Source organism: Austrofundulus limnaeus, unplaced genomic scaffold (assembly GCF_001266775.1).
Source record: "Austrofundulus limnaeus strain Quisiro unplaced genomic scaffold, Austrofundulus_limnaeus-1.0 Scaffold370, whole genome shotgun sequence".
NCBI lineage: Eukaryota > Metazoa > Chordata > Actinopteri > Cyprinodontiformes > Rivulidae > Austrofundulus > Austrofundulus limnaeus.
Window position 1 is genome coordinate 510,290 of NW_013952772.1, and position 13,637 is coordinate 523,926.

Below are 13,637 nucleotides of genomic sequence, written 5' to 3' on the forward strand. Positions count from 1 at the left end.
GAGAGAGAGAGAGAGAGAGAGAGAGAGAGAGAGAGAGAGAGAGAGAGAGAGAGAGAAACGCTACAGGTCCAAACACATTGTTAAAAAAGTAACTCACCTCTGTCAAAATGTACTTCTCACTAACAAAAGGCTGAAATCACCCAGCGAGAAGGAACAGAAAAGATTTCACCTCACATATAATCCGAAATATTTTATAAGATACAACTCTACACATTCTATAGCAAACATTAAATACTCCCACTACAATATGTCGTTCTAGAAATTTGTTGGTGTAAAATATTTTCTATAAACATAAACTCTGTGTAACAAAATTGAAGCTTATTCACAATGAATTCTGATTATTGTGCTGTTTTATAGCAACATAATGTAAATCACAYATTTGATTTCATCCAATGTACAAAATCTGAATACTACTTTAAACATCAAATATATATTTATATTTATTTATACTGGATGTGTACAAAGTGCTTCCTCTAAAGTGTCCTTATAAGCTCCAAATAGCACTTGCCATTTTGACACTACATTAGGAAAAGTTCGCAGTGAAATGGCATTAAAAAAAATCCAAGAAGTAAACATCTGTACAGCTATAGCTTGAATAAAAAAAAGCACCTCCCGATTTCTTCGTTTCACGGTCACTTTTACAAACGCCGTTTCCAACTTTTCCTCAGTTTTATGATTATGTTTCCTATTCCAGTTGCACATTCACAGTCATCTAAAAAAAGAGAGTTGTCTCCTTCCGTTTGTCATCCGTTGTCACAAACACAAGAGTCCAAATTGGATTTTTTTCCCCCAATGGGAAGTAAAACTGTCCTTTCTTTTTTTTACAATAAAAATGATAAACAACTAAATTAAATCAAACTTTCCCATTTTACAGGCATTATTTTTTATCACAAAAACATCGACATCAATGCACAACACAGAAATTCCTGCACACTCTTGACTGAACTCTTTCCACCACAGTAAGGCTGAGTGTAAGAAAAGAAAAAGAAAAGAAACATGCTTCCAAGCAGCAACACTTTGTGACTTGTGTCACTATTGACGTAAAAATATATATACTCATACTTTTTCAGCACTAAGTAGTGAATATATTAAGACATTCTGCAACAGCATTAACTTGCTGGTATCTTCTGCATTAGGCAGCAGCAACAGAGTTTTTTTTCCCATAAAGACAGACACAAAAAGAGAAATGACACACATTTTACAGATTCACATTTTAAAACTGTCATTATATGGCACTTGCTTTGTCTGTGTTTGTTGTGCGGTTGTGCGATATGAAGAACATAAAAAAATCCAACCAGTTAGCTTATTTATAACCAGAAAGAAAGCAAAACAGGCTTATTCCACTGTTTTGTTCACTTTGAAAAGTCTATATGGACACCAGCTTGACGTCAATCAGCAACAATGTATTGTTATGTACCAGTTTTTAGAAAAAAATATATTGTAATGTATCACAAAAAACATGCATGTAAGCCAGGCGCTCCCAGCTTAGACTGCTTRTAATACACATCAAGCAAAGTTAACCTGTTTGTGGCAAGAATTATATCAAAGCTTGGTCACACAGCACTAAAAGTTAAAAGACAAGGAGCCTAAAAACCTTTTCAAAAGGTCTTTCTGCACTCGCTACTCGAGGAGACTCATTATAATAARCAAAGGACAGGCAACAAGCTAATGATGCTAAATAATCTGATTATGCAATCAATTCTCTATAAATAATGCCCCCAAACAAGCAAAGTATGGGGGCACAGTAACTAGAGAAATGCCTAATTACACACAGTTTGGTATCAGAATTTCATTTTTTGGGGCTTATATTATTAGTTTACAGAACAAAGCAAGCCTTTTGATGTGATTTTTTACGAATAATTTTGGCTTGAAATTTGTGGTTTGGGGACAAACAATTTTTAGAACAAAACAATTTACGGCTRCATGAGGATAACAATGTTAGGTACACTATGCAGTTAAAGCAACAGTTCAGATCATTTGAAGTGGAGTTTATCCAAAAATTAATCAACAGCCTTTTGAAAAAATATCAATGTTGCGGTATTCCTGCTGGAAGTGTATGGAGTGGAATACCAGCTGCTATTGTTGCTATTTGATTTTGTTCATTACCACATACTTCTATTTTTATAAATATTTCTAAAACATTCTGAACTTTTCGAGGTTGGAGTTATTTAATGGCACTTTGGTCTTGGCTGTTAGCTCATCAGTCCAGTCAGAACTACCTCCAAACTACAGTCCAAAGAGCTATCTACAACAGGTAAGATAATAACCGTTTATAACCTTTCCACTAAACCCTACTTCAACGTATGAACTATGGCTTTAAGGGGAATGTTTAATACATATTATGGGAACCTGTATATGCATATGTGAATGTTCCTGTGTTTGCACTTGAGAATATTTTTAGAAGAGTGCCCGTGAACAGAATTAACACCCATTCATGTAAACAGCAAAAAAATGTTTGTGCACAACAATGCATGAATGCACAAATTCAACTCATCTGTGTCTATACTGTAGTACCATAATACTAAAGGCMAGGCAATAATACTTCAAATGGCACGTATTACTAAACAGTGTGTGAGGCAAATAGTAAGTATGCGTTGACTAATAGCATCATTTATACACATTCACAGTCTTTCAACTTATTCCAGTTGCTGTCCCTGCAATAACAATACAAAATGAGAAGAGTACAACTCCTACACCGAAAGCCAGTAAGGTTTCGGTTTTAAAAACATGTGAGTGGGCGAGACAGGTTCATGTGTCCCTTTTGTTGACTGACTGAAATGGTGTCCCTTTGAGCGAGGCGCTTGGTACTGCTAYATGTTCTACAGAGCAGCTCCCAGCTGTGAGTTTATCTGGGGTAAATCCTTCCTCACACTGAAGGAGCTGCACCTCWGTGCTGTATGTGATCTAGGTTTTGTTGTTGTTTTAACAAATCTTAGTGTGAGAGGACATATTAGGGGTGCAACGATACAGAAAATTCCCGATTCGGCTCGGTTCAATATTTTAGTCTCAYGGTTCGATATTTTTTCGATACAAAAAAAGGAGAAATTTCCATGCCCTGCTTAATTTGTAATTTACTGGCATTAATTATGAACATTTGTTTTAACCACAAAAGTACAGTTTTTAAATTAAATGTTGCCGAAACAGCAAGTTCCTCAGTGGATCTGCGCTCCATAATGAAGCCTAGGTGGAGTAGTCGAACACAGATCCACTGAGTCTTCAACACAGAGCACCTTCAGAAGACAAGTTGATAAAATAAATTTAAAAAATCTGTACTGTTTGATACTAGTGCATATTGAACGACTCCATACAGATACATGTATTGTTGCAMCCCTAATATGTGTGTGTGTTAGTCTTTGACGTTCAAATAAAGTTAGGAATTAGCTTTTTTTACTTCCCTTTCCATGTGTCCCCACTTTTATGTAGGCTGAGGGATGCTTCTGACTTTGGTTTAATGTTGGCATTTTCTTCACTGCCAACTGTGCAGTTTTCTGGAATTAATTGCTAACCTACTCAATTCCATTGAAATTTGTTAATACACAAAGAAATGTCCTAACGTCATATAACCAATTTTGGCCTTTTAAGTATTTAAAACATGGACATCTTGGAAAAAAACTGCCAGTGAAACAAATCTGCATAGTTTTGTTTAACACTTTGGGTTTTTTTTGTAGAAAAATATAGATCTAAGTACTAATATTAATATCTCAAAGAACTAATGGGATGATGAGATAGAAAACTCAAGAATAAAAAATGTGAGTGATAATACACCTCTGCAGGGACAATGCTGTCCACCTAAGTGGTGCAAAATACATCCTCATCACTTTAGAAGATTAAGACTTGCTCTACGCACACTAAGCTAGAAACGTAAGGCAGCCTAAGACAGTTTACAACAGACCTGATTGTTTTATGTCTTATTACAATCATGCGTGGTGTTTTGGTTTGTAACGTCGCCTTTTGGCTGTTTCTTCATTGATTCCGGGATTTTAGCAGATGTAAGTGTTTATAAAATTGAGATTCAGCTTCATGTATCCACACTGAGCATCTGCTGAAAACCTGCACACACTCATCTGTCCAGTGAGCTCCAAGTTTTTTTAATTTTAATTTTGGTTACCAGCAGAAATCGAGTTGAGGAACTCTAAGCCTAACGACGAAAGGATAAAGTCTGATGATGCTGTTGTTTTAGGAGGAGAGGTTGCCCAGCAGGTCAGGGGTAACGTATCCTACTGGCATAGGGGGTTTTAGGRGATGCTGTGTTAGGCAGGGAGGTGGGGCCTGAGGAAGTGGTGGGTTGAGGAGCAGACTTTGATGAGTGTCCACCTCCTGTACCACTGTGTAGTCTGCAACGGGGGCAAAGAGCTGAGGCTGAGGAGAGTCAGGAAGTATGTAAAGGGGCTGATTTGTCTCTGTTGGTGCTCTAGGTTTGGTCTCCATTGGCTGGAGGAGAATGGTTTGGTAGCCCTCCCCAGGTGTGGGAGAGCTAGGGGGAGTGCTGATCTGCCGGGCGTTGCTCTCCGTGGTGCAACCACTTCCATTCGGATCCACTACGAGAAGCTTCAACTGAGGATTGTCAGTGGCTTTCCTGTCATCCTGTCCTTTTTTCTCCTTCTCTGAGGCTGAGATGTTCTCCTGAAKTCTGGGTTGCTGGCCAGGAGACAGCACCACCCCCCCGGTGGGCATCACGTTGCTGACCTGGGCATATAAATCTGTATTGATCCAAGTCTGAGGTTCTGCATCCTGGGTTTGGACAAGAAGGCTGACACCTGTCTCTGAGGCTTTTTCTCCAGCCTGCATGGAGGCTTCTCCGTCCTCAGGTTGGCCTGGCAGAAGAGAGGCCATCAGCATTTGGGTGTCTTGTTCCGACATATCTGCGTCGTAACAGCTGGCCCGGCCCGAGTCATCGTCAGGGTGACTGCGGGTAGAAAGTATAAACAAAAAAAAGAGAGAAAAAATATTAATCTGTGGCGTAACCTGGCGACATGAAAACAATACATTTACCAAAAAGAGCTTTTGTTTTACCTCATGGTGCTGAAGCAGCCAGCGTTCCTGTGAGGGAGACCGAGGAGCCTCTGGGTGTCTGAACTCTGGCTGTCCTCCTTCTCTCCACATTCTCCATCCTCATCCACTTCAATGAACACCACCCAGGGCTCATCCTGGTAGAAATCTGTTGCATAAGTTGGCAGAATGCCTATACCTCCACTATTCATGATAAAATCCAACTCCTCAAGTTTCCCCTTCTGCATGAGAACAAAACAAAATGTTGTTAACTTCTTATCATCAGAGGCTGTCATGCTCTACGACAGGGACTAGGAGAGCAACAGTGGATCGAGTGCTTAAACCAAATAAGGCACGTGGACACACAAGTCTGTTTTTGATCAAAATTACAATGCTGGAAACAAAAACGTGTTATGCAACACTTTATGTAATCACTTTATTGAACAACAATGCACAAAGAAATCTTGTTGTGGGCCCTTAATGGCTAATGTTTTCAATTTTACCCAGGCTGGATCTTTATGATGCAAATAAGTCTTTAATGGACATAAATAATGTATAAGCCTTTTAAAAGTGGTTATAAAGAAACTCTGTCATTACAACCAGTCTAAAGACCCATGCAAATGTTTGCAAAGCTGAGGTCCAGAATAAATGCCTTCAAGAACAAAATAAAGCACTAGACCTATTAAAAAAACAGAAAGAAAGATACCTTTAATAACTCTGAGTCGATTCCTTTGATTTTGGGTGCAGGAACAGGTGGCAACAGAATCATCATCAATCTGAAAAGACAGGAAAAATCAAATTGCGATCATAGATTTTATTTACTGTGCACCATTTTGATTAAAAAATATATCGAAAACTAAAGATGGCCACATCCCACATAGCAAAATTTGTCTGGCCCCGTTTTGGCCCACACATGGCACTGATACTCTAACACTCAGCCCAGATACTGCAAGGAATGATGGTCCTTATGTGGTTTGCCAGAGGTGGTTCATGCATGGGCCAGCACCACATTAACAGATTTGGGCCACATAAACCAAACCACAACCGGGCCAGTTGTGGCTAATACATAACATACACTAACCTTTAGTGATAAATTATTTTTACCCTGTGTGAATTTCCTGACACTTTGCTGCTGATGCACCCACATTTCTTCACTGAGGGACAATAAAGACAATTTCTTAATAATTCATTTATATTTTTATTAATATGCCAGGCAATACATCTGTCTTAAGAGCATAAAACAAAGTATTTCAGCATGAAAGCTCATATTTTCAACGTGTGACCATGTCAAATATCACAACTGCATCTCTGATGTTTGTAACAAACCAAATCGTGAGGAAAGTTACGATTATTTTAGTTGGAAAAACAGCTTCCTCAGTATAAATCAATGCACTGGGGGCGCAAGAGGGACCCATCCAAGATGGAGGCCCCACTGAAACGTCCGCTCTAATAGGAAGCAAGGTTCTTAAAGAGACAGAGACCAGCTTCATGGTATTTAGAAAGATGTGAAGTGAAGTTTATTTTTGATTTACACATATGAACAGCATTTTAATCACAACCGAAGGTGACATAGTTACTTTATTATGGTATAGATTTGTTCCATATGTCTGAGAAGCTCATAATAATGGCCCTATAATAAATCAAACTTCTGTGGATTCACAACATTTAGTTTGTAACTATCTTGTTGAGTAAAACTGCAAAAATAAAAATACTAAGCAAATCTTGAAAATGATCAATCTTGTGTGTTGCTGTCAGCGATATTAAATTTGAAGCCAAAATTCTCTCTGTTGGATTTGCAATATGTTTTGGACTTTTCTAAATGGACAAAAAGACAAAAAGTCAATGAACCTACCTCTGCTGCTGAGAGACAATGATCATCATGATGAGTATGAGGATACCCACAGTCCCAAATGTAAGAACTAGAGTGAGCGGGACAGCAGATTCTATAAACAAAACAAAAAAAAAAAAAACATACATAAGACTACAGTTCTCAAATTTGAACCATTTATACTGTCTAAATTGAAACAAGTAACACTATTACATCTCACTAACGCCCTTGTAGCTAGCTGCGTTTCCATTGCAAATGTGCGAAAAACTTTGTCGATATTCTGTTAATGTCGAAAAAAAGTTTCGCAATTGCGGTGTTTCCATTAATGCTATTAAAGTCACGCATGAATACATTTGTTCTCGCGATAAGTCATTACAAACATGGCGGCAATAGATGTAAACACATAGCATATTGCTACCACGAGACTAGGACTCATCATCAGCCATCAGAGGAGACGTTGGCGTCTTATCGAGGCTTTCGACCGACCAGCTCCTTATACTTGGGAGCGGCTACGTATGCTGTGTTTTTGGGAATCTGTAGTCGGTGAGTTTACTACTTTCTTTTACTACTTTGGTGATTTTACTACTACTTCTACTTCCTGTTGTCTTCTTCGTCGTCGTCTTTTTCGCCAGTAGAAACAGCCGGTTGTTGATCACGTGACTCCCGTGATGCGAAAAAAGTGTTTTCATTGCAGTTTTGCGAAACACACCAATTTCGACACGGCTGAAAAACCTCCTCATCCTAGTGCAAAAACATTTTGTCGAAAAAAGGAAGTATTTTTCGAAATTGACATGTTTCCATTGAGCAAATTTATTTTCGAAATTCTAATTTGCGCATTTTCATGGTCAATGGAAACGCAGCTTGTGYTATTTTTGAAACAACAAAAGCAGAATGAGGGGCCAAAGTTGATGCACCGATGATATGCATCAGTGGTAGTCACAGAGCTGAATGAGTGTGCAGCGTGTGCAGTGTACCACTCTATATAATAATACAGCTGATTCTGCAATTCCAGCATGTTGTGGCCAAAAGCAGGCAACCTATAAACAAGCCTTGACGAAGATGTTTTTTCWACGTCAATCAATGTGTGAAAAGGGTTAACAAGATATTTCAATCAGTATCCAATGGCACCTTACCTTTGGGGGGAATCTCTGCCACTTTAATGTAGATAGGTTCACTGAACTCCCCAAACTTTTCAAAGGCCTGCATCCTGCAGCGGATGTGCACCTCATACTCTTTTCCAATATGTAGACCGTAAATCGTCTGCTTAGTGAACGGCTGCTTCTCCAACTGAAAGTGACAAGGTTATGAATTTGTATGAAATAAAATAAACATGTGCASTACTGTCACAAAAGCAGCTGCGAAATAAATATTGAAGCTGGCTGAAGATAAAGGATTTCAAGAAGTCTGTATTTATTTTCAGTCCCTTTAACCTTTCCAAAGGTGGTACGACTGCGGGTGTATTTCAGATTCACAAGGTAGAAATCACGTTGCTATGATCGAGGGATCTGGAACTATTTAAAGGGCCGCATTTGTCAAGCAGGGTGGCCAAGCAGTACTAAATGAGGCTGTGCAAGGTCCCATGGCCTCTGACCTACAGATCCCTCCCTTCACTTCCTCCAGCAAGGCTCTGTTTTCTCAGAGGGTCTTGCTTTGGCTTCTACAGCCTCGCCAACTGAGCTAAATTACATTTCAGCCACAAGCGTTCAGGAGGGAGGTTGAATGGGGAGGAGAAAGGAAACACAGCAATCTGTCTTTATGACCTACCAACAATTTTCTTTTTCTTTTAAAAGGTTCTAAAAGTGTTTTAATTTGTGTGGGCTTATGGGTGCGCAACGACCAATTTAGTGCAGTTGGAAAGTGCTTCTCTAAGAAAAAGAAAAAAATGGAGAAATGACTCACTGCTTCCCAGGTTGAGACATTTCTTTCTCTGTACTGGACTTCGTACTCAAGGCGCATCCAGCCCCCCTGAACGTCTGCAGAGGGCGGGTGGTCCCAGGTCACTACAACGTCATAACTCAGTTCGGAGGGACTGACATTCAGCAGGGTCCAGTTCAGAGCAATGGGTGGGTCAGGACGCACTGGGAAAAAAAGGGCAAAAGTTGAGATGTAAACAGAATGAAAAAATGCAGCTATTTTCACTTTTACTTGGTGAAGTTGCTCTTCGCACTCATTGGTTTGCTACTCAATAAAATATATGGGTTTTCCATTTAATCCGTTAACAATTCAAGCATTTCCAAGGGTGTCAAAAGTTTTTGCAGCTCATCAAGTTTTGTTTTAGGYTGAAGGTTTTTTTGATCACAGTTTTTTAAGACTGCTATGATTATTACTGAAATGAGCTTATAGTCCCAGGGTTTGTTGATCATTGTGATTTTGGAACTGCAGAACTTGAACGCCCCAACAAAGCACTGTCAGTGATCTGCAGCTGCATGATATTTGTCCACTTTAGTAAATCTAGTCTTCATTTAGATCAGAGGTGCCCAAAGTGGGACCTAAGCCTTGTGATTTGGCCCACCAGCAGTTGCACTGGTTATAAGGTTGTAATCTGTCACCCTGTGTCGAAATGCTGTGTTTCCACTTAAAGACATTCCATCCAGTGGTCCAATGACTATATAAGTGGGTGTAGTGCATATTCTTCACTCATGCTTACTTTAGCTTTAAATTTTATTAAAATTAAACATAAAATACAAGTAACTAAAAGAGACTTTTAGATTAGATTTAAGCACACATGTAGATTTTCAAACTTTATAAGACCACAAATACTTTTAAATATATTTATGAATTTATGAAATGTCCCATGAGCCTTTGCTGCCTGAGTCAAACTTTCTCAAAGTGCACAGGCTAAAAAAAATGACTGCACTGACTGCTTTCCTCATCATAGAAAAATAAAAAGACAAAGTATTTGTACTTTTTCAGTACRAATACTGTGTGGCTGTGGTAGAGTGGTTAGGGGAGTCGTCCTGGAACCGGAAGGTAGCAGGTTCGATTCCCCATCMAGCCGTTTCAGTCATTGTACCCTTGGGGAAGACACTTCACCCGCCTTGCCTACTGATGGTGGTCAGAGGGTCCGGTGGCACCGGTGCATGGTAGCCTCGCTTCTGTCAGTGTGCCCCAGGGCAGCTGTGGCTACAACGTAGCTTACAATGTATTATGGTATATTACTGCATTTGGCCCTCAGACAGATTTTCATTTTGGCCCTTTTGGGGAAAAAGTTTGGACTTTGMTAAATCATGTCTGACATTACACAGGCACAWTTTTTTAAACTKAAATTAAAGGGCCAATATTATGTRTTTCTCAGGCATACATTTAAATACTATACCATAATAAAGTATATATGTCACCTTTAGCTGTTATTAAAATGCTGTTTTTATGTTTAAATAGAAAATAAACTTATCTTCTCATCACTTCCTCTTCTAAACGCCTTGAAATTGGCCTCTGTCTCTTTAAGAACCACCTTCCGCTTCCATTTTTCCCATTTCAGTGCGGGGAGGGGGTCGCGCTCGCGAGGGGGATGGGGTGGGGCTGCTATGATGCAGTTTACTTGGCATCTGAAAATACATTTCCTAAAATGCATTTTTAATCTGAAAAGAGCTTCACTGAGTGAGAACTAATGTTAGGAGCTCAAAAGACAGTTTAAGTTTCACTTTCGGTTTTTCACCCGAGAGCCTGCAGGAGTCATGGGTGGGCTATGGGGGGAGGGGGGGGTGCTCTTTCATGAGGAAGTTCGGCTTAAAGACACGTCCCAGAGGCATTTCTGTACCAAAATACGTTTTTGGTCCCCACCTGTCGTTTTGCTCCTCAGCATGGCTGCCTAAAATCACTGCAGGATTTCTCAAACATGCATGAATGAGTCAAAGCAAGGCTTGCGGCTGTTTTTTTTTTATGAGAGTATAACCTTATAACATGATATAAAACTCAAAAAAGTTGATTTTACATGATATTGCCCCTTTAAACAATTGCTTTTGATTTTTCTCTTTAGAACATAACACATCTAACATTCTGATATTACAGGTTTTCTTCAACAAGAGACAAAAATAGCTTGTTCTAAGTACCTTTACTTTGCTTCTTATGTAGACAAAACATGATTTTTGACTAAAATATTTCCTACAAAACCTGTGATTACATTTTTTAGATATTGAAGACTTACTTTTATATCAAACAATGTGCTCTTTGAGTGGCTCCGCTGGAATTTTGTGGATTATTTGTCAAGATCTACATCTCTTCCAAAATATTTTTGAGGATWTTAAGACCATTTTAAAGATTGAGGGGCTTAAAGGCATACTCGGTTATTCCTCCAGACGTACTTAAGAGAGCGATTTAGATAATGACACATTCATCAGCAAGTTTTAGATGTTAAAAGTTTAGCATTTGCTTCCTCAACTGTGTCCTCAGTTTTAATGGGATGAACTGGCTCCTTGAGGTAATTATGCTTGCACAAATCTTGGCTACTAACCAATATTTTCCAATCTAAAACAGTCGTCTTCGTTAAAATAGGTGATGTTGTTTTGGGTGCGAAGCTGCATACAGTAGGGGGTCCAAACAGCCGTGTGGTTTGCGTCAAAGTAGCACTCCCTGTTTGGATGCTTATACTCAGGGCATTCCTTCCATTCACTGCTGGGAGAACTGAAGAAGTGGAGGAGGCAAAAAAAAGAGTTATTGTGAAGAGTAAGCTCAATATATGCACACATAATGCAGTGCTGGGTTTATGCTCACTCTTTCTTCAGGTAAAAAACTCTGAGAGCTCCCGGAGCGGACAGGTTATGGAAGGTGCCTGGACTCCACCAGCAACGAAACGTCTCCTGTTCTGTTGATATGCACTCTGTGAAATGAGGCACGACGGGAGCTGAAAGTCAGACAGAGAGAAAAAATGAAAATATTAGGAAGAATACGAAGACAAGACTTTGAGCCGCATCGTTCAACCTTTTCATCAAATCCTGTTGGGGCTTAAATTGTTCAGCATTCAAATTGTGTAATACATCATTTTGATGACAGATTTAGCTCAGCAATCATTCAGAGAGTGAAAARGGATGCATAAGACTTTGAATAAAATGTTTTGTGTGATAACCTGGACATTACGTGTAAGTTTTTATATTAGAAGTAATTCAGTGCCCTTGCTTGCACATGTTCATCTTTCTTTTTAACTGAATGCATTTTGAACAAGCATTGCTACATATTTACAGTAATGGAGGGTGTAGCTTGCCTTTAGCATTTGAAAGGCATAAAGCAGGAAGAAACCTCTGTTACAAGGTAAGGATTACTTGCAGGGAAAACAAAGCTGTGCTAAACATGAATCCTTGCATAAACCTGTAGGAAGGCAAAAAAAAGCTGATTCACGAGTCGCATCAAGTTTCAGTCACCAACCCTTAGATCTATCCACACACAGCCCCCCGCCCCCCAAACGTCCTGACTCAGCCCTTTCTGACTCTCCCTTGGCACCTCGTCACTCCTCGCCAGCCCCTCCCCCCACCCCCTACTCCTTTCAGAGACGAGTTTCTAATCCAGCACAGCACAGGGTCCTGTAGTTTGGTGCAGCCATAAATAATCAGCTGAACGTATAATTGATTTCTGTTCCGCTCGCTCTGTTCTTTTCTTTTCACTTGCAGGCTGCGTTGTAAATCACAAACGAACCCAGAACCTGCTAGAGAAGAAGTTAATCCCAATTTTTTCCTCTCTTTTTTGTGTGTGTGTGTGTGGGGGGGGGATCCTCCGGAAAGAAAGCACCAATACTGCTAAATCTCAGTTTAAAGAATCCTCACTGAACATAGAAACACATAGTTTACCACTGTCACGACAAATCTCTGTAATCMAATCAATGATCCAATCATTTCTCCAACTTTCACTTCAACTTTTAGAATAAGCTCATAATTCTCTACTGCCCTACACAGAAGCACACCTTCCTCTCCTTCGTCTATGGCGTGATGTCGCGGTTCCTAGAGCTTTGYTTTTCAGCTCAGCCTCTCTTCCCCGTCCTCCAAATTACAGCCCCCATCAAAGTGGTTTCTGCAGGAGTATATATACTGTAGGAAATAGGACTAAAAGTAAAAGTGTTTACTGTATGTGCATTGCAGGGTTTGGAGTTTAAGTGCCTGACGACAGACAACTGTAGGTTCATGCAACTGAACTGTGCTTTTCTAACGAAAAAAAAAGAATTTCACATGTGAATACAATCAAAATTTACTATAAGTATTAACATTTTGACTGTTTAAACAAGTTTCGTGAGGCATTCATCGTACTGCTGTTGTTGTCATGTAGGTGAAGACAGTCCAAGGCAAACATGCTGAGTTTTGAAAGTTGACCTTCAAGAGGCCAAAGGCCAAAAGCTACTTTATGTTTTTCAAAACCCCATTTACATTCTTCAGCCCAGCTAACTGTTAGTCAGATGTGAAGTGTGTCCGGAGTGACATTTTGTGTGGAAACACCTGGAGAGGCTTACATACATTTCTAGTACTGTGTTTTAAAAATTAATTTTTCAAACTCCAGTTCTCCCCAAAACTGAAAGCCCAAACAAACTTTCACACCGATTTATCTCTTTTAGAGCATAAAACAGTAAGTTACGAAAGTTGGAACTATCCCAGGAGCCATGTTTAACAAGCAGTTGTTGTTAAACAAAATCTATACAACTTTTTTATGCAAAGCTGTACAAACTGTTGTTTTCATGCAGCAATAGTGGCCWATCACAGTTTCTGTTATAGGAAGGTAAATTCTGCTCTCTACTATTAAAGGATCTGCAGCTGAAAGCCTTTGGATGCACAACACAAATTTTGTGCATGAATGTGTGTGTGTGTGTGTGTGTGTGTGTGTGTGTGTGTGTGTGTGTGTGTGT

General features: G+C 39.5%; 1 protein-coding gene across 1 annotated transcript in view; it reads right to left on the minus strand.

Moving 5' to 3' along the window:
• Positions 1-4,067: 4,067 nt before the first annotated feature.
• Positions 4,068-13,637, minus strand: part of ghra (growth hormone receptor a) — a 15,952-nt gene continuing 6,382 nt past the window's right edge. The window contains exons 3-10 of the mRNA XM_014023456.1: positions 11,528-11,657; positions 11,268-11,437; positions 8,717-8,895; positions 7,951-8,104; positions 6,842-6,932; positions 5,696-5,765; positions 5,014-5,231; positions 4,068-4,906 (exon numbers count right to left, since the gene is read on the minus strand). Coding sequence (XP_013878910.1) covers positions 4,177-4,906; positions 5,014-5,231; positions 5,696-5,765; positions 6,842-6,932; positions 7,951-8,104; positions 8,717-8,895; positions 11,268-11,437; positions 11,528-11,657 — 1,742 coding nt within the window. The 3' untranslated portion in view covers positions 4,068-4,176. The remainder of the gene's footprint in view (positions 4,907-5,013; positions 5,232-5,695; positions 5,766-6,841; positions 6,933-7,950; positions 8,105-8,716; positions 8,896-11,267; positions 11,438-11,527; positions 11,658-13,637) is intronic.